Below are 18175 nucleotides of genomic sequence, written 5' to 3' on the forward strand. Positions count from 1 at the left end.
GTATTGTAAATGTGGTGTAAGAAGTTTCTAAAAAAAGAAAAGCTCCTACTCGTTTGATAACACAGAGTACATATTTGATGTCGCTTTGACGCTGATTATTTATTAGTTATAAGTGCATCACTGCTCTAAACTTGCGGGGAATGCGACAGGTGATAACGTCGTATTTTCACGAGCACTCGAAATGCACCTTAATAATGCGAATCACAGTGGGCATTTGAACATGTTTGCTACACGCTTCCAGCTATATTAAGAAATATGGCAATGTGCTCGGCATGCCAGATTTATATATTCATGTTGTCTGTTGTATAACATCATAAATGCAGGCTCAGCAGCGAATTTCACTGCATTTTTCAACGACGTTCCTTTCCAGTCTTTTGTTGAGCTAAATTATCCATTGAATCTAGTTCTATTCGGCGTCGTGATCGGTGTTAAAATTAATAATAGCTTCCTTTTATGTTGTTAGATTTTCGCTGACACAGAACAATGCTAAAATATCTTATTCATTTTTTAGGACTGCATTCAGATTTCCAGCTATTCCAGCGTTCACATGCACTTAGTCATTATTATGCGTTGTTGTAATTGTGCACACATGAATGGATTGCTCTTACCTATTAAGGTCTTCGATAGACGTCAAGCTGCTTATGTAGCTTATATTCGAAAATGACTCTCCAGCATGTGTAAATATAAAAATAAAATTGATTTGGTTGATTGATAATGCAGCATGGCATGCTGCTCCTGTTTGTTAAACCAATATGCTGCGTCGGCTCAAGATTCAGCTTTGCTCTCACGCCATGCATTATCGTAGCATGACGTTTGGTACCTGAGCTGAAAACATTCCCCGAAAGTGACCAGATGGCCCTTGTACTTTGTAAGATGCGTTGAGCGTACTATCGACCAAAAGAGTTTACGGACCACGGGATCTCAGAAAACACTAAATATCCGAGCAGCATTTAAAAGCAGCGAGTAAAACCGTACATATCAATGTTGTTGGCATATGCCAGTAGAGGCCGGAAATGGGAATACCACGCTGCGTTTTGAGGCTGCGGAGATATTCAGCTTTTTGTCAGATCCTCTGGTCCGTAAATGTTTTTAGTCGATAGTATGTTGCCAGAGTTTTCCACGCGATCGTGGTCTTTCAGCCACACTTAGCAGAACTTTTGATTTCGGGAAGACTAAGCTTGCTCATAGCAGTACTAAGTTAAGCAATTCTGGCAAAAAGTTTTCCTAGGTCGAGGCAGCATCAAATTTACCCGTGAAATCTAACACCAAAACTTGCTTGAGGAAAAATAAAAATGGAACGCTCTTTCGTCAAGCGTAGCAGTGGTCGCTTTGAAGGAAGGCTAGTAATTTGTTCAGTGATAACTTGACCAGAAAGAAAGAAAGAAAGAAAAAACGGGCTCTAAACGGGGCTAGCAGCCCAGTTTTGGCTCCTCTTTGTTTAGAAAGGTTCAGCTAAGTTAAAGCAGACAAATTTCATTTTAGTACCAGGCAGCACCCAAGTCTGTTTTAAACACCGCCACAACAGAACAAGATAACGCGGTCAAGGTACTTCGCACACGCAACATGATTTGGTTAACTGAGATTGGAAACTACACCTACCGCGGATAATTTTGTTGCAGGGTTCATTTTTCAGCCAGCGTAAAAAGAGTGTGTTTTGCATGTGTTCGCTTCATAGACCATTATGATTTAGAGCACTAGAGCAGCACACTAATAATAAAGAATAAAACGTTATGTTTTCTTACCTTGTTTAATTTTTCAGAACTTGCAGCTGTAGCATCGCTTGTCTGGAATTAATAAAAAATTACACATACTATGATTACAAGAGCTTAGCCACGTACCAGTGATAGCTGAACGCAATCAAGATATCACTCATGGAACAGCAAACATCGCCCACTTATTGTAAAGTATATAGCTGTGTAACACCGTGCCAGTGAAAGCAAATATGCTTGAAGTGGCCATTTCATTTTAGAGGGGAACATAATGACGATACGGATTACAAACATTTATGCATATATACGCTTCAACATATTCATTGTTCCTCCTTAAAGTTTACTTAAGCTGCTGGAGTCATACACTATAACGCACACCATGATGTGCTGTTAAGATATGTAATGATGATATGCTGATGTGATGTGTAAAGCAAGTTTCCAGAAGTGCTGGAAATCAACGCTTACGGGAGCATTAATGGAATATTAACTTTACGGGAGTATTAATGTGCGAAAAAATATCATGAAGAGATCGATGATGCCAAGGTCGTTGCAGGCATAAGTTGCATTACAATGTAGATATATATGATTTAATGAAGAGAAAGAATATAAAGTACAGCCAGGAAAAATGCTAGAGTACAATAGATGCAGAACCTGTTAGCTCAGGCGGCTTAGCTGACTATTTGTCGCCACCCTGTTTCACAGGGAAATGCCTGTGAAACGTCATCGTCATCGGAAATGTCAGGTACCCGAGTACAGATGTAAGCTAAAGCATCCCTGCCTGCATCCCTGCCTTCTCTTTCTCTCCTCCTCCTCCTAAAGAGAAAAACTATGTGTTTTTTTTTGTGTGTGGCTTCCTGCAACTCATGGGTGGATGACAATACTTTACTGGCATGATACTGATCAACCTTGCGGATCTCGGCATGACTGATTTGCTTTGTTCAACGTCGTTTCGCTTCGAGCGTGTTGTAGATTACTTCGATCTGGCTCTGCGATCTCCTAGCGCCCTAAATAGCTCGGATGGAAGTGCGACCGTCAGTGAAAGGCCCTAGTCCCAGGTTCTCTCCCCAGACGAGGACAACATTTTTCTTTTACTGCGATATAATTTATCACACACATATTAGTGATTGGCGTATAAGATTCAGCCATATATGATACACCCACGAGGGCTGGTTCATGAGCTTTTACTCAATGGCGGAATAACAGCTCTTTCCAAAAGCAGCAAGATGTTTTATATTAGAGGGCAGGCTACGTTATGCATGTGAGCGCCGTTCACTCACTAGAGCTGTACAAAGAATAATAGAAGTGTGACAAACGCAGGCTGTTAATTATACGAACACTATGTTCTATAAAAATTGCGAACACACATAGTTGAATCCAAGTGAATCGACTGCCTTCAGTTTAGGTTATGAACCGACAGGAGAGACCTCTGATTGGACATAACCTATGAATTAGCACCTATCAGCTGTGTTTTTCTATTAAGCCTTTTCAACCGTTCTTTCTCGCTTCCAAACGGTGCAGCATGTAACTATTATATTATCAGGCGGTTAAATCATAGCGACACCAAATTTTAACGCAAAATGAGGTCCTAAATTCTGGTTCTTGCTTTGACGTTAATAGGTAAACACGACGTTAAGTTTCGATTTATATTTGACGTTCTAGATCCTAATTACGGTTCAGCCTATGTTGAACGAGACAAATTACACCGGAGAATTATTTCGCAAAGTCTAGAAGTTCGGTAAGTTGAGAACACTTGCAACAATCATACAAATAACGTGTATGTAATGAAAAGAATTAAAAAAATACAAATTTAGCCGGTTTGTGTATGCATTTATCGTAGACGGCGAGCCCTTTTCAACAAGTCTGCGAGAGAGAGAAGAGAGTGCAATCTGGTAAAGTCGACGCGAAGCTATTCAATGTTCACACCGAAACGGGCTGTTTCTTAATGGACAAATGACCTGGCTGAAGCTGTCATGCAATAGGAAAACGTGAATAAATTTGGAGGCATTTTGAGCACTTAAGTTTCCTGTTACCTGTTTCTTTACGGTATACGTATTTACGTCCCTAAGTTTTATTAAGTCAGGCAACGAGTTCAGTTCACTTCGTTGCTTTGAGGTTTTCGAAAATATGGCTACATGTACTCTTTTCGGAGAATCGCGAAAACACTTCTTTTGAAATGAGAACTTCGCACATCGCATTTTGTTAAATCGCCATTTGACTGTTTATGATAAAAAAATGAGCTACCCAAATGCCTATAGGCCCACGGAAGAAAAAGATAAGAAAAATTCAGGTGTCTTACCTTTCTGGCTTCGAATTCACGCTCGCATTGTTCAACATGCGCCTGCAAATGTAGGAAATGATGCAACTGTCAATTGTGAAAAAAAAAGTGCGATGTATATTGCAGAATATTCTCAGACACAGGCTAGCGAGGGCTCAACATTTGAAACTTGAGCACATATTAAAGAACATGTTAACGATTGAAGAATAAAATAATAGTTTGCCGATTTGGGAGTGAAGTTGCCGGAATAGCTATGATGTTTTTCAATAACTTTGCAACTTTTTCTATATGTTGTAATATATACTGAGAATACTGAGAATTTGCGATTGCTTAACCAAGCTATAGTATTACTTAGATGAATTGTTCGACATATCTAATGCGCACTGGTTTGGAACGTTTCAATCACGCCTTATCGTCAGCAGTCGTGCGATCCAGAAAAATATTTCCGGCAAATGCTTGTAAAATGCTGGGCATAACAAAGTAATGTCTTTGTCAAAAGTTGCCTTTGTAAAATAATGTCTTTTTCAATGGATGCAGAATATCCGGTGCGCAATTATATTGCTCACACAGTAATGAACCACAATTTACATACGAATTTACTGGGCTAGGAAATAATTTTGTGGGACTTTGGCACCACAGCCACAATCCGTTTAGGAAGCACGCCGTGATGGGGGCCTCAGAATACTTCTGAGCACCTGGCATTCTTTAACGTGCACCAAAATACAAGTACGTCGGCGTGTTCCTAATATCTCATATAGGGAAGGGACCCAGGGAGGGGGGGGGGAGCGGTGGCCTTGCCTACGACATCGACCTCTGCAGAGAAACGCCACAGTTAAGCTACCGCAGTGGGTTGGTTAAGAATATATATATATATATATATATATATATATATATATATATATATATATATATCCCGATAACGATCCAAATACCAATACACATTAATAAATATGAGAACAGTTAACTCACCCTAATTTGTAGCCACGGAGAGTGTTTGCAGGACAAATACACTAAACGTTATTTGAAATAAAGCTTAATGGTCATCACCGTAGAGGCTTTGGCTAATCGGTAAAAACTCGACAGGGGAACAGTGCAAAAAAAAAAAAAAACACGACAGACAAGCAGGGAGACACACCCCCGCGCTATTCTAACTACCGATACAGCTTTCTGGTGCTCAATACGTGCTGCATAAAAGTGTTTTTACGAACGTCAAAGAAAACCCCGAATATACGCAATATTGCAGGGCTACTGGCCACTCGAGGCACTTTGCGTGTATTCGCGGGCTTCTTTCACGCTCAGAAAAACACTTTTATGTAGCACATATTGGACAACAGAAAGCTACATCGGTAGTTTTTCTTGTTGCTCCACAATTTTCTCATTGGCACTTTTCATCTAATTAAAATATTTGAGAAGTTGATTACGACTAAATAGCTACGACTACTTATGACTAAATAGTTAATTAGGTGGAATGCAAAAAGTACTCCGAGTATCACCAAGCGAAGGCAAAGAGCATACAACCTTGGTTCTGTCTAGTTGCGTGGCATTTGTATATTTTTAAATCTTGCTGCATGGTAGTTGGAACACCCTGTATAATATATATATGTGCGTGTGTGTGTGTGTGTGTGTGTGTGTGTGTGTGTGTGTGTGTGTGTGTGCGTGCCTGTGTTTTGCGGTTGTGTAAACTGCAGGATAGCCTATACCTAATTTAAATCACCATCGTTTATAATGGCCAATGCCTCACTTTCTCAAAATAACTGATACCATCGGTATTTTTCTGAGCTAGATAAGATATGAAATATGTAATTCTGATAGGTATCGCTCGCTAGTCCAGTGTGAGATAGGGTTAATAAATGAACGCGCGTTTGCGTCATTTATTAAATGTGTTGCCTGTAGGTAAACTTGATAAACATGAAATAAATACGCAGTATGAAGAAACGCTAGAGCAAGAAACTTTGAATGATAGTTGTGGCATATGTAAGTTACATAAAGCACGCAGTACCGGTTCCCTTTATAAGCATCTGAATTGTGCAATTGTGCGATGAAAGTGTAAATCATAAATGTTGGATTTGTGCGCGCACAACTTATATGCACTTTCCAGCAAATACAATTGAGACACTTGTGACTGCATTGATATCGAATCTTTATTTAATTTGAACCCTTAAGAAACAAAATGCAGTGTTTACGCTCACCTTCAAATCACTTCTGCTGATTGCTTTCTCGCAGTATGGGCAGGGAACTGGAATTTTGTAGCATACTTCCAGATGACGTGGCATGTTCGACTCTTTCACCTTCCTCTCACAGTGCTTACACGTGGTCTTCTCAGGCTCGGCTGATGTTGGGAATTTCGGCTGTAAGCACAGAGAACAAAGTCTGAGTTTGTGTAAAGAAATTTCATTGAAACGAAGCTAAATGCCTCTGGTACCGATCACGATCTTATTTTATGCCCACTGCACGTTGAAGGCCTTTAACAAGAAGCTTCAATTACCGCTTGCGAGCATTACCTTTGTTCCTTCTTCAACGCCGAGGCATTGCGTCGTAAGATCACCATGCTCGGTAGGAGTGGTCACATGTTTGCAAGAGATTTGCTGGAGGCCTTTCATATTAAGAAATACGGGTTGTTGTGGATGATAATGATCAAAATTATTCCGGAGCCCTCCACTACGGCGTGCCTCATAATCACAACTGGTTTTGGCACGAAAAACCCCCGAGAGAAGAAGAGAGAAGAAGATGGATGATAATGATGATGATTTATTGGCAGACCCTTTGTAAAACACATTTTACAAAGGTTCGCTTCCCATAGATTGCAACATGTCAACGTTGCAGCAACACTGTGCATATGAACTAAAACTAATGCGCTTTAAATGCGCTTCCTCCCTGCATGACCATGATCCGAGTATACTTATTTGTAATATATTTAAATCATTTATTTTCGGACCACATGACCGCATTTTCTATTACGTACGGAATGTGCACTACTCGCGCAACTTCACACAAGGTGCATAAACGTTCACGCAGTGCTAGTAGAAGTGACTCCGTAGGACAATAAAATAAAATAGTTAGATTATGGGTTTTACGTGCCAAAACCAGTGATCTGATTATGGGGCATGCCGTAGTGGGGGACTTCGGAAATTTGGGCCACCTGGGGTTCTTTAATGTGCACCTAATCTAAGTACACGGGTGTTTTCGCATTTCGTCCCCTTCGAAATGCGGCCGCCATTGCCGGGATCCATAGGACAATACAGGTTCTGCGAAAGTGCATGTGTGGATGCACACGCACAAAATTTCTACAGCATGGTCGCAAGCCCGCGTAAAAAAAAAGAAAAAAAATTGGCCACATATCTGCTTGCTTCGCTGCAAATGACGTCGAAAGACGATAGCCTTCTGCCGCCCCTGTTACGTAACACCCTCTCTTCTCCACCCTTCCACCCCTCACGTTCTTCTCCCCTCTCACGCCTCCCATGATGGATGCAATGGAGGTTCTGCTGAATTCAATTCAAATTTCCCGCGTTCGCCCTGCTTTCGCGCCATCTATTGAGACCTTTTGTTGGCTTAAAGCCGGCTACAAAGCCGCGGCTTCAGTCGGCTTGTTTTTAACTCATAGCGTCTTTTTAACACCATTTATAACGCATCAAATTTTCATTTGCTAGCGTAAAAACCAGTCCAATGTGTATTCTTAATTAAATGAACGCTGCGGATCACGGTTATGTGCATATATTTTGCCTCAAGTAGGCCCGTGGTTTCATTGGTGCTGTATAATGTTAACGTGTATGACCCATGCCACCAGTGCTAATAGCTTGGTCGGTTTTGGCCGGACGGTTGAATCGATTGACAGTTTTTCGCGTTCAGGTAGCCCAAGAAAGACTAGCGTCCTTAAAAAAATTTGGGAGGACGCTTAAGCTTCGCTTTTAAGATTGGAACCCGATAGCATAGATCCCTGACTGCTTCTCACGCTTCCACACAACTGCAGCTTAAGCAACCGTTATGGTTACCGAGAAAAACTGGCGGCTAACGCCATGCACGAAGGCAAGCGTTCTGGTAGAAACACGGCCTCTTGCCTGGGGCGATCCCGGAGATATCGCACAGCTGCGCGAAGAAAAATTGCACAATTTTTCAGGTTTCCATTTTTGTTTCGTACTTTTAATATTTCAGTCAGAAGATTTAACATAAAAGGCATGCGCTGTGGCTGTTTTGTTTCATGACATTTGTTTGTGGATTGTCATTCTCAAAATTCCGAGGAATAGCTTTGCCAAGAATGCAAGACAAGGTATGAGCAACATTAATGATAGACTGGTGTGGCATGCGTAAGTATATTTGGAGGTCCTGCGTGGTTGGGGATTTTCTCGGCCGCGGGCGCTAAAGGCGACGCCGACGCCAGATTTTCTGCGACACGGGGCCCTTAACGCTATCCCGTTAAAACTGGCACAAAGGCACTTACTAACGCACACACGCACTGAGCAATCATGCCGAGTGCATATCTTAAAACGAAACTTAATAGAAACATTAGGTCTCTTTATTCAGAAGATAAGTTCTTTAGGCGGTAGGATATTGATAATTAGTGGACAGAATTTGGATGAAACGTGCCCTATTTAAATTTTGCGCCATCAATTTTAGAACCTGTTCATCAGTGTGACCGTCAGGGTTCTCAAGAAGCTTTCCCTAATTTGAGCCGTTCAGGAGCAGGAAGAGTTCCCGAAACTTGCCAAGTTGAGCCTTCGGTTCCGTCCATATTGAAATACAGTTTTTACCAATAACCTTTCAGCTGCACTCACGTAGGTGATGTCAAGATTCATGACGTCACGGGAGGATGGTGCGAAAACTTCAGGGTGGCATCGCGAGAGGTATTTCATTTTCCCAACTTTCCGGCCTTACCAAGCCTCCTTCCACCGTAACAGCGTCTTGGCTGTGGTGAAAATGCAGTATACCAGAACAGTAGAGCTGCCAAGTTAATGTCAATTCCGCAGACGGATGCGTATCCCACGTTCAGAATGTGTTGATAAAGCCTGAAGAGCGTTGTGTCCAGTATTCCTGCATGACTTCTAAATGTATTTTTCAGGACTTTATGGAGATTCTTCCTGTTACATGTCATACTGCAGAATGTTAATGAGTGATAGAAAGTAATACAGAGACAAAAAAAATAGAAAAGATTTACCTTAACTGACGGTTGGGTAGAAGTGCTTGCATGCCCGATTTGCGGGAACTGTTGATTAAGTTCGCCTGTTGTAGCATCTGCACGTTGACTGCTAGGATAGGGGAGGCTTGCGGCAGCTGTTGTACTTTTAGTTGATTTGTTTTTTCTTGAGGAGGAGAATGGTGGGCTCGCTGACGATGCCGGTGGAGGTTTTCGCTTAGCGCCGCGGTTGTCGGATGCCTGAAACCAAAGTTCGCTGCCTCAGATTCATTTAAAAACAAATTCACTCGCGTGGTCTCCTTCGGCTGCAAGAAAAACAGATAAAGGCAAGGCTGTTTTTTTTTTCTGCTAATGACGCTGTTACAGACCATGGAAAATTTTCTAGGCAGGCTTTTTGCTGAAGGATACAGTTTCGGAAGTGCAGAATTGAAGGCCAGTTGATGTTGCCTTTTCAAGGAAGACAGCTCAATACACTGGACAGAGAACAAAGAGCGCTAACTTGTGACTAAACACGCACTGTGAAAAGCCTTCCCTTTGTCAGAAAGTCACGCATGCGTACATTGTGTTCTTTCACACATCTTTTTTGCAACCAAGAAATCTCTTAGGGCAAGAAATTTTAATATACACATGCGAGACTTCTTAGTGGGTGTTATGTTGCAAGCTAGCGTTCAAGTTGTTTCGCCTTGCTCACATTCCTGGGTAATGTGCCATGTTATCCTTAAAAATATAGCTGTTCACATCTGGCGTCCCAGGAAGGTCATGCTGTAGAAAAATTAAATGTTACTTAGCTACACACCTTGTTAAGCAGACTGGACGACCGGCCTATCTTTTGTTCTTTACTGCTTCATGCCCTTCAGTAGAAGATATGTTTCTCCAAGACTGGATATACCATTCGTCAACAGAAAAAGCAACACAAGTGCTTGCGACGCAAAGATAACAGACTTGTATGGCCGACTGTGGAGCCATTGTGCCTTGTCTAGTGTACGTGAATAACCGCATTTTTTTGTTCAAAGCAGCAAACAACATACTAATAAATATGCAGAAGGAGGTCCGAGAGCATTGGGATTTAAGGGTACCTCCGGTCAAAGGTTGCAAACAAAATAAATTGATAAACTAAAACAGCGTTGTTACAACAGTAAACTTAGTTGTCTAAGAACGAGAAAATTAATACAGTACAAAAACAACCGTTTTCGTATCTCTCTCTCTCCGGGACTAGCCGATGGCTATGTGTCCAGTAATGCTTTTGCATTTTGTAAAGTATGTTGTAAATAAAGAATGAATGAATGAATGAATGATTGAATGAATGATTAAATGAATGAAGGCAGTCAATTGGTTGAAGTCTATGTTTTCGCTCTTTCTTTCACAACATTTACTCTATATTTAGGAGGTATTTCGGTTCAGTGCCAACTCGGATCTCCCTTTTCGAGTCCACGTACAACGCATAAATGTTCTGAATAAATAACCACTGAACCAGTTAAAAATAACTTGCATTAAAAAAATGTCGTTCAACTGAATTTTGGAATAAGAATGTTGATTGAGAGTGGCAATATTTCACAATAAGAATGAAAAATAGGTGGGTTAAAAAAAGCTTGAGAAATTGCGGCAGTAACCATGCAGGATAATTGTCAGAGAGTGATGGCTTTGTTGTGTAACCTGATCCATATCGTCGTGCCATCCGTGCATCACGAAACCTTATAAGCACACCAGCAGACCGAGGAAGTGGCAAACTCAATGGAAGCCACAGTGCCAAATGCTACCACGACACTCAGCACCACAGTTGACAGAATCACGCGATAACACTAAATTGCTGTGGTGTTTGTTGCAGATTGGGCACTCGTAGTGGACATGCGCCCTCCGAAACCTTTGCTCCCCCGTGTCTCCACACTGTTGGGACTCGGGGTAGCGTTTAGGCCGGTGATTCTTCAGAAAAAGGGATGAGTACGTCCGGGAGTAAATACAGAGTGAAAAAAAAGGTTTATTATACATACTTACAGTGGCTCCAAATATGGAAGCTCACTCCATGGGGAAGCACTTTGAAAGTCTCAGCTCACTAGATGTCTCAGCACACATCAGAACACGTCAGGACACCCCCACTGCATCCAAGGTGTCCGCTTATAAACCAGTTGTCTTCCCTAGTCGATCCTTCTAGGGAAACTGATGACCTTGGTGCGGCCAATCAGAGGGGTCGTATTGTTCACAGAGCTCCGCCTCTGATGTTGCACCCTCAGAAGCAAGGAAGAGGCAATTGGAAACAAGGGATTCACACTCCTTTCAAGAAAGTCGTCTACTTGGTTTCTTGCTCTTCGTGACGGTCATTTTGCCAGGGTCGGGAAAGGGACCTTCGTGCTGGTCCCCACTTCCACGAAGGGTGGTGGTTGTGGTAGCTTCGCGAGCTTCTTTGTCATCACGTCCCAGCCGGTGTCGGGCACTGTCGCCGTCTGGGCGACGCTGATGAAAGAGCCTGCCTCGATGTAAACAACCAAAGAATGCACCCGGCCGATTCAGGGCTCAACAACACCTGTTTTTCTCGTTGCTCTTTACACGTCTCCTCGTCGCTAGTGCTACCCTTTCTAGTTTTCAATGTGCGATATTGGGCGACATCCATCTAAAGTCGTGAAGTCGTTAAAGAGAGCTATCGCCTTGCAAGATGTGTGGGTCATATTCTCTGTGGGAACAGATTCAAGCGAAGCTTGCATTGGTGTTCGCGATGAACGCTTTTGTTGTTTAGCGCCCATTTGGAAGTATGGAGCACAAGACCACGTTGGACACATTTTCACCGGGAAACGCGTCGGTAGACATAAACTTGTGGCGCTTAAGCATGCGCACAGCATGCATGACGAAATAACGAAGGCGATGGCATGAGAACAAGAGGATTATGACGATGTCAGCACGATGACGACGGAATAACGACGGCGGTATACGACGACGGAATTGTTACAACATCGTGGTTTTGACAGAATGATGGCGATGAATGACGACGCCGAGAGATGGTGACGGACGATGATGACGGGACGAGAGTGGCGCGATGACGCCGCACCGAGGACGATGAGAAAGCAATGGCGGCAGCACAATGACGACGACATGAGAACAAAATATTGATCACTACGGATTAAAGGCGATGAAATAACGACGACGGAGTGACGACGACTACGTCTTTTGTTCTTGCTCCCGTCCGTGATTAAGTGCATCAGGTGCCAGCCCATGCCGCGTATGTTTGTGTTGGTTTTCACAATGTTTGGTACCGGCCAATTGTGCAAGACAGCACCTAGTACCGGCGAAATGGGGCGAAGATAAAAAAAATGTTTCACTTAAGAAACTGAAGCCCAAAGTGAACGTATTCATAACTCCGCGGAAAAAGAAGAGATATGGCAGTCAGAACATCTAAAACGGACCAACTTCATTGTTGAGTTTAGAACTTCGGTGAAGTTCTAGAATGCTTACGAATGTATTGGAGAAGTCCTACTAATAAATCAATGGTATTTTACAGAGGCGTGCATAGTAAATCAAATTTATCCGCTTTACACGTCTCAATTGGTGTAGTGTACAGAAATGTATCGTTTTTAATACCTGAGTTGCAAAGTTGTCGACTAGTTTTCTCACTTACATTTTTACTTTGAATAATTTGCATATAAAAATTGATAGCCAATATAAAAAAAGTCTAATACCCCACAGTCGGAAAATAATAAACAGGTAACTTTAAGTGCAACAGATATCATCGAAATCGAAATCGGCGCCAGTGCAGCCCCCTCCCTCCCTCAAGAAAAAAAAAAACTACATTTCTGTTTCAAGTGAAGGAAATCGAAGCTCAGAAGGAAGATTTTTCCCTTAAGCTGCCCATTGTTTTTCAAGAACATTGCACAGAATATTTATGCGTATCTATTTAAGAGACAGCATAGTTTCATCTCTACCACTGCCGAAGTGACGTCAAATACTCGCCTCAAGAAAATTTAGCATTGACGATGGCTACACGATTTTTCTTCCCTGTGTATAAGTTGGTATTTGAGAAACAGCGTGTAGCTGAAATAATGACGCCATTTGATGCAGCTACATAGTGAAATAGTGTGCTAAAAGAGTCTTGAGACGTTGGATGCGTTTCTGTGATGAAGAAGCTCTCCGAGAGTGTGATGGTCTGTCTCATAAGCTTCTTGAAGCAATTTTTTTTATGGTGGCTGCTGTTATCGACAATCAAGTGCTTCGACTTTTCAGAAAAGAAAAAAGATTATTGCCTCGACTGTAGTGCAAATCAGTGATGCGAGAGCAGGCGAAGTATAAGGCGCACAGCAAGCGTTACCCTGTGTCGTGCGGTGTTTGTTGAAGCTGAGAACCAGCAGTCGTCTTCCGAGAAGTAAAAAAAAACAGCGTTTGATTTGTATTCGATACTGATGATTTAATGGCCTCCTCTTTGTAATGGGGCGGTGACAAAAGGTCGCCTAGCCCGCTTGATTTAATCAGGTAAGCAATATACGTTTTAATTTATTATTTTTTAAACATCTCCTTCATCTTTCATTTTTTCCTTCGAAATATACCTTGTACCACTACCTATGACTAACAGATCCGGTCGTACCAATCTATTCCCCGCTTTTTTTTCCACCAATGCCGTCTCTTGCTTATCTCGACTGCTGACTGGTTGATGCTTCCGTCAACTTTAAATCCAAGCGCTTCTGGAAAGTGCACGTTACCTACGGTTCTCACTCGGTTATTCCCTTCGCATTCCATTAGGATGTGCTGAGATGTCTCCGTACTTTTGCTGCAGCATACACTTGCCTCAGCTAGTTCCGAATATTTGTTCCGGTATGTTTTTGTCCTTAGGCAACCGGCTCGAGCCTCAAATAGCAAGGCACTGTCTTTTGTGTAATCGCACAGATTTTACCGTCTAATTTCTTTTTTCACATTCTTGTAAACCTCCATTGTATTTTTTTTTGTTTCCGTTCTTTGCATCCAAGTCAGTGTCTCCGTTTCTCGCACTTTCGTTGTTGGGATTCCCGGTTGTCTATTTACGCTTTCAATTATCTTGTACTTGGGTGTCAACGTTCTTGACCTCTTCCTCCATTCTGTGTCCATGCTTTTCAGGTACAGATACTTAAGCACTTTCGCCGCCCATTTATTTTTATCCAAGTTCCTTAGTCTTTCTTCAAAACTAATTCTGCTGTTCACTTCTCTGACTTCAAAAGAGGCCCAACCAATGTCACCCTGCACTGCCTTATTTGCGGTTTTACAGTGGGATCCCAAAGCCAACCGGCCTACCGATCTTTGTTCAACTTCCAACCCCGCCAAGATATCCGATTTTAAGTTAGAATGGCATTTGCGAACGTTAGTGCTGGCACCATCAATTTTACTGCTTTCCTTATTCCACGCACCATCGCATACTTGTTGTGGCCCCACAGTGCTCTACGTTTCATTATGGCTGCTTCGCGCTTCCCCTTTATTTACAGATTATCTCGTGGAAGTTGCGGCCCCCTGCGGTAAAGGTGAATGTGTGATCTTTTTTCACAGCGAAAGCTGTATATGGCTAGGCGAAACGACCGTTCGCCACATGTTTCGATAAACGTCTCCATTGGCTACACCGTCAGTTACGTCGTTCTCTACGTCGCACCCAAGCGCGTGCGCCATTGGCAGTGCCGTTAGTGACGTCGTTACGAACGCGTTCCCGCCATTGCCACGTTGACGCTGCTCTGCCCGCAACCCCGCCTCCTCGACTCGCCGTTGTCGCATGCGTTCGATATCTCGAGTTAGCTCGGCGTCGTGGTTGGCAGCATCCACCCGCCATTGGCGCTTGCGTTCCACTAGAAACACAAACACGTAACCAATAATTGAGAAACGCTTCAATACAGCGCCGGGATTAACCCATTGCTAAACACCGGGGCCGCACGCTTCAGTTTCGCTGGTTAACCATCAGTACGGAGTGCTTGGGGGGTGTTTTTCCTTCCTCCTTTTACCTATCTGGACTTAGCCACTGGTCTCTACTAAAACGACGTTTTAGATTATTATGGGTCGAATCCTGTGACCTTCTTCTTTTGCAAATTTATATTTGGTCTAGCCCATTATTAAGCTTCATGAAGTCCTTGAAGAAAACGAGACGACGTGAGTGCCATCCCGTAAATATGATAAGATGTCGAGTGGTAGAACATAAATAATGTGGATGTACCTGACACACTGAATCATTGTCAGAACATGTTGAAGACGGAAAGTTATTATAGAACACGAAGAAGTTGCAGATGCTAGCTCTATTCAGCACACAGATGTTGAGCGGGCTTGAGCCATTTGAGCATCATCTCGATTAGTCCAGGATCAATATTCCAGGATCAGCAGAGTAGCTGAGTTTTTTTCTCTTTGAGAAGAGTTTGAGATACAGAATACATCCACACACAATGCAAATGTGCTCAAGATGTGCACTCCTGAAACCATAAACCTTATTATATAGCTAACGCAATCTAATTAAAATTATTAACAAAAAGTGGCAGAGAGGCTGTAAATACTCTTGTAATTCGCATATGTTGGTGATAATTTCGAATCCTCACAGCAGGATGATAATATTGCTTTTGTAATTTTTTAGAGACTGACACCAGCGGCCATTAATATTATCACGGGAGTGAGACCATATCGGTTGTCACTCTAAAATACCAAGCAGTGCTATCGTACAGCACTGTAATTGCACCGAACCGTTTTGAACGCTTTGTTTGATGTTTTCAGGTTATTATAACGCTGATTAATTTAGCCAAGACGTATTTTTGAGCTAGTTGTTCATATCCGGAGTAAAACAGCGCCATGCAGATAACAAGGACCAGACGAACAAGAACGTCACGTACACGGGGCGCACTAATTACTGAAGGGTTATTCACTGGGTGCGCAGAAGAAGTACTGGCTGAACATGATTAAAGAGAAGATAGGAAAATATAAGAGAAATGAAGGATCATAACATGCTCAAGCCTACTACGTGTGAAAAACGGTTCCTGTAAGGGGATGTGACGTCTTTCTGTGAGAGCATGATGGACGGCTTGCTGACACAGCATTGACTCAGATTTTTTATTTCTAGGGCTTCAGCAATCTCCCTTGTTAGCCTTTCTATTAATTTGGACATGAGGCTAGTTTTTTCCAATAATTGTGCGCAGCCGCAGTCCCTATAACGAATACCAAGATGTACTGGTACTATTTTGTTGTGTTGTACTTATACTCTTTCAATCTGTCATTTAGGCATCTCCCCATTTGGCCTATGTAAGACGAACCGCAATCCAAAGTAATTGATTACACTACGTTTTCAGCGCACTGTACAGGCTTATCGCGATGATTCTTAGTACACAAAGATTCCTTATCTCCTTCATTACCACTCTGCACATTTTTGCTATCTTGTCAGCTGCGGCAATAAAAAGCGTCTTTACTTCCGCCCTTTCGACAACTTTCTTCAGGTTATGCGAAACAAAATGTATGCAAGGAATAGCGGGCACATTCTTTGTACCTTCCTGTGCTCCCGCACGGTTGGCATTAGTGCCTTGCTTCTTCACCTGAAGCATTGTTTCTGCAACTGGTGAGAGCATTATTGCGGGTATCCCGCTTCAGTTAGGCGGTGAACTTGCTCGTCGAAACTCTTTCGCAGCAGATGAACGCATGATTTCTTTGAGGCAATTAAGAAAATAGTTTAGGCATTAAAACATTAAGGATTTAAGGTATTAAAGGAAATAATGATTTGGTGCAATAATTTACTATCGTAAAAGCAGGAACTATGCTACTCTGAAACCTATCAATACCAGCGCCAATGTGCAAACCTATTTGGTGAACCTCCTTGCCTTTCCCTTATCGCTCCGATTTATATCTCTTTAAACCGGAATAAGATTTTACCACCAATTGCTCAATTCTTTTGTTTTTCTTTCCCACTTTTGGAAAACGATAGCGCCCATCTTGATTGTACATAAAACTATTTTTGCGTCGGACTGTGTGATGGTTCCTCTTTCAGATACAATGCTTTATATAAAACGAAGACGCTAGAATAGATTCTCTGCAATACGAGTTGTTTCGAACATCTTTTCAAAATAAATATCCCGGAATCTCATGGTCTGCACGTGTTATTGAGCAAGCAAGAGGACAGTTGTAGTATGTCCACTGTAAAGCTTACCTTAAGTGTGAACTCGTCGCACGTCACCTGGCATTTAGTTTTGTGCTCGATCCACAATGTGGATGGTACTTCTTGGCCACACTTGGTACACTTGATGCTTGATATCTCCTTGCATTCTATGTAATGATTCTGTAATGGACGAATTCAATGATGTACCAAAGAATATCATTCTCAGTCCACTGTAAGATCAATGCTTTTCTTGAAAGCATCCAATAGCGCCTTAACGTTGGCTCCACAGCACCGTGCGTAGGTGTGAATGTCTAGCTTCTGCGTACGCATGGAACATGTTTCTTCACCTCCGACATTCGCCGACTTTGTTTTATCTAAAGCTGTAGTTTTTCGCGATAAACTTCCTCCCACAGGTTGGCTACATTTCCTCCAGTTTTATTTAGCTATAAGTGCAGGAATTTGTGTTTGTTTGTTTGTTTGTTTGTAATTTAATATTATTTAGCTAGTCAAAAGAAGCAGCGAATGGTCCCACCTCGCCCAGCAAAACACCCTACGTAAAAGAAGTAGCCATCGCCAGCATACTGGAGAGCAACTCTAGTTACAAATGAAACACCTTGTCAGTGGCAACCAAACCGATACGTTGTGAACCTGGATGACTATATTCCTTTATGAACAGTCTATGCTGCGCTTCTCCACTGCCACTCAATGTCACTTTCTTACTTAACACTCGCTCAGTCCGTTTAAGACACCACCGGTTATCATTTATGGGCCATAAATCACAGGGCCAACTCAGTCTTTAGTTCAAACTACGAAGATTTCAAAATATGGTCTACTCTGGTGTGTATATTTGATTTCGGCTTTAAATGCGAAAGCCCAAACACTGCTAATACATCTCTAGTCTTTACTGCTCGTGTAGTTTTTTTAGCTACCATTAAAGAGCGAGATGCTTCGGAAAGCTTGTCTTTCTGATTGCAAATCATACCAATTCATTTCCTTCACAGCATCTG

General features: G+C 42.2%; 1 protein-coding gene across 14 annotated transcripts in view; it reads right to left on the bottom strand.

Annotated features, from left to right (window-relative positions):
* The window catches only part of LOC119464238 (uncharacterized), a 92459-nt gene that overhangs the window by 66470 nt on the left and 7814 nt on the right, over positions 1-18175 (bottom strand). For 10 of the 14 annotated variants that reach the window (XM_049655510.1, XM_037725135.2, XM_037725133.2 and 7 more), the window contains exons 4-8: positions 17220-17348; positions 9134-9352; positions 6174-6332; positions 4006-4047; positions 1743-1784 (exon numbers count right to left, since the gene is read on the bottom strand). In XM_049655510.1, the coding sequence (XP_049511467.1) occupies positions 1743-1784; positions 4006-4047; positions 6174-6332; positions 9134-9352; positions 17220-17348 (591 nt within the window). The remainder of the gene's footprint in view (positions 1-1742; positions 1785-4005; positions 4048-6173; positions 6333-9133; positions 9353-17219; positions 17349-18175) is intronic. The other 4 variants (XM_049655507.1, XM_049655506.1, XM_049655508.1 and 1 more) reach the window with 2 other exon arrangements.

This window comes from Dermacentor silvarum, chromosome 9 (genome assembly GCF_013339745.2).
Source record: "Dermacentor silvarum isolate Dsil-2018 chromosome 9, BIME_Dsil_1.4, whole genome shotgun sequence".
NCBI classification, from domain to species: Eukaryota; Metazoa; Arthropoda; class Arachnida; order Ixodida; family Ixodidae; genus Dermacentor; species Dermacentor silvarum.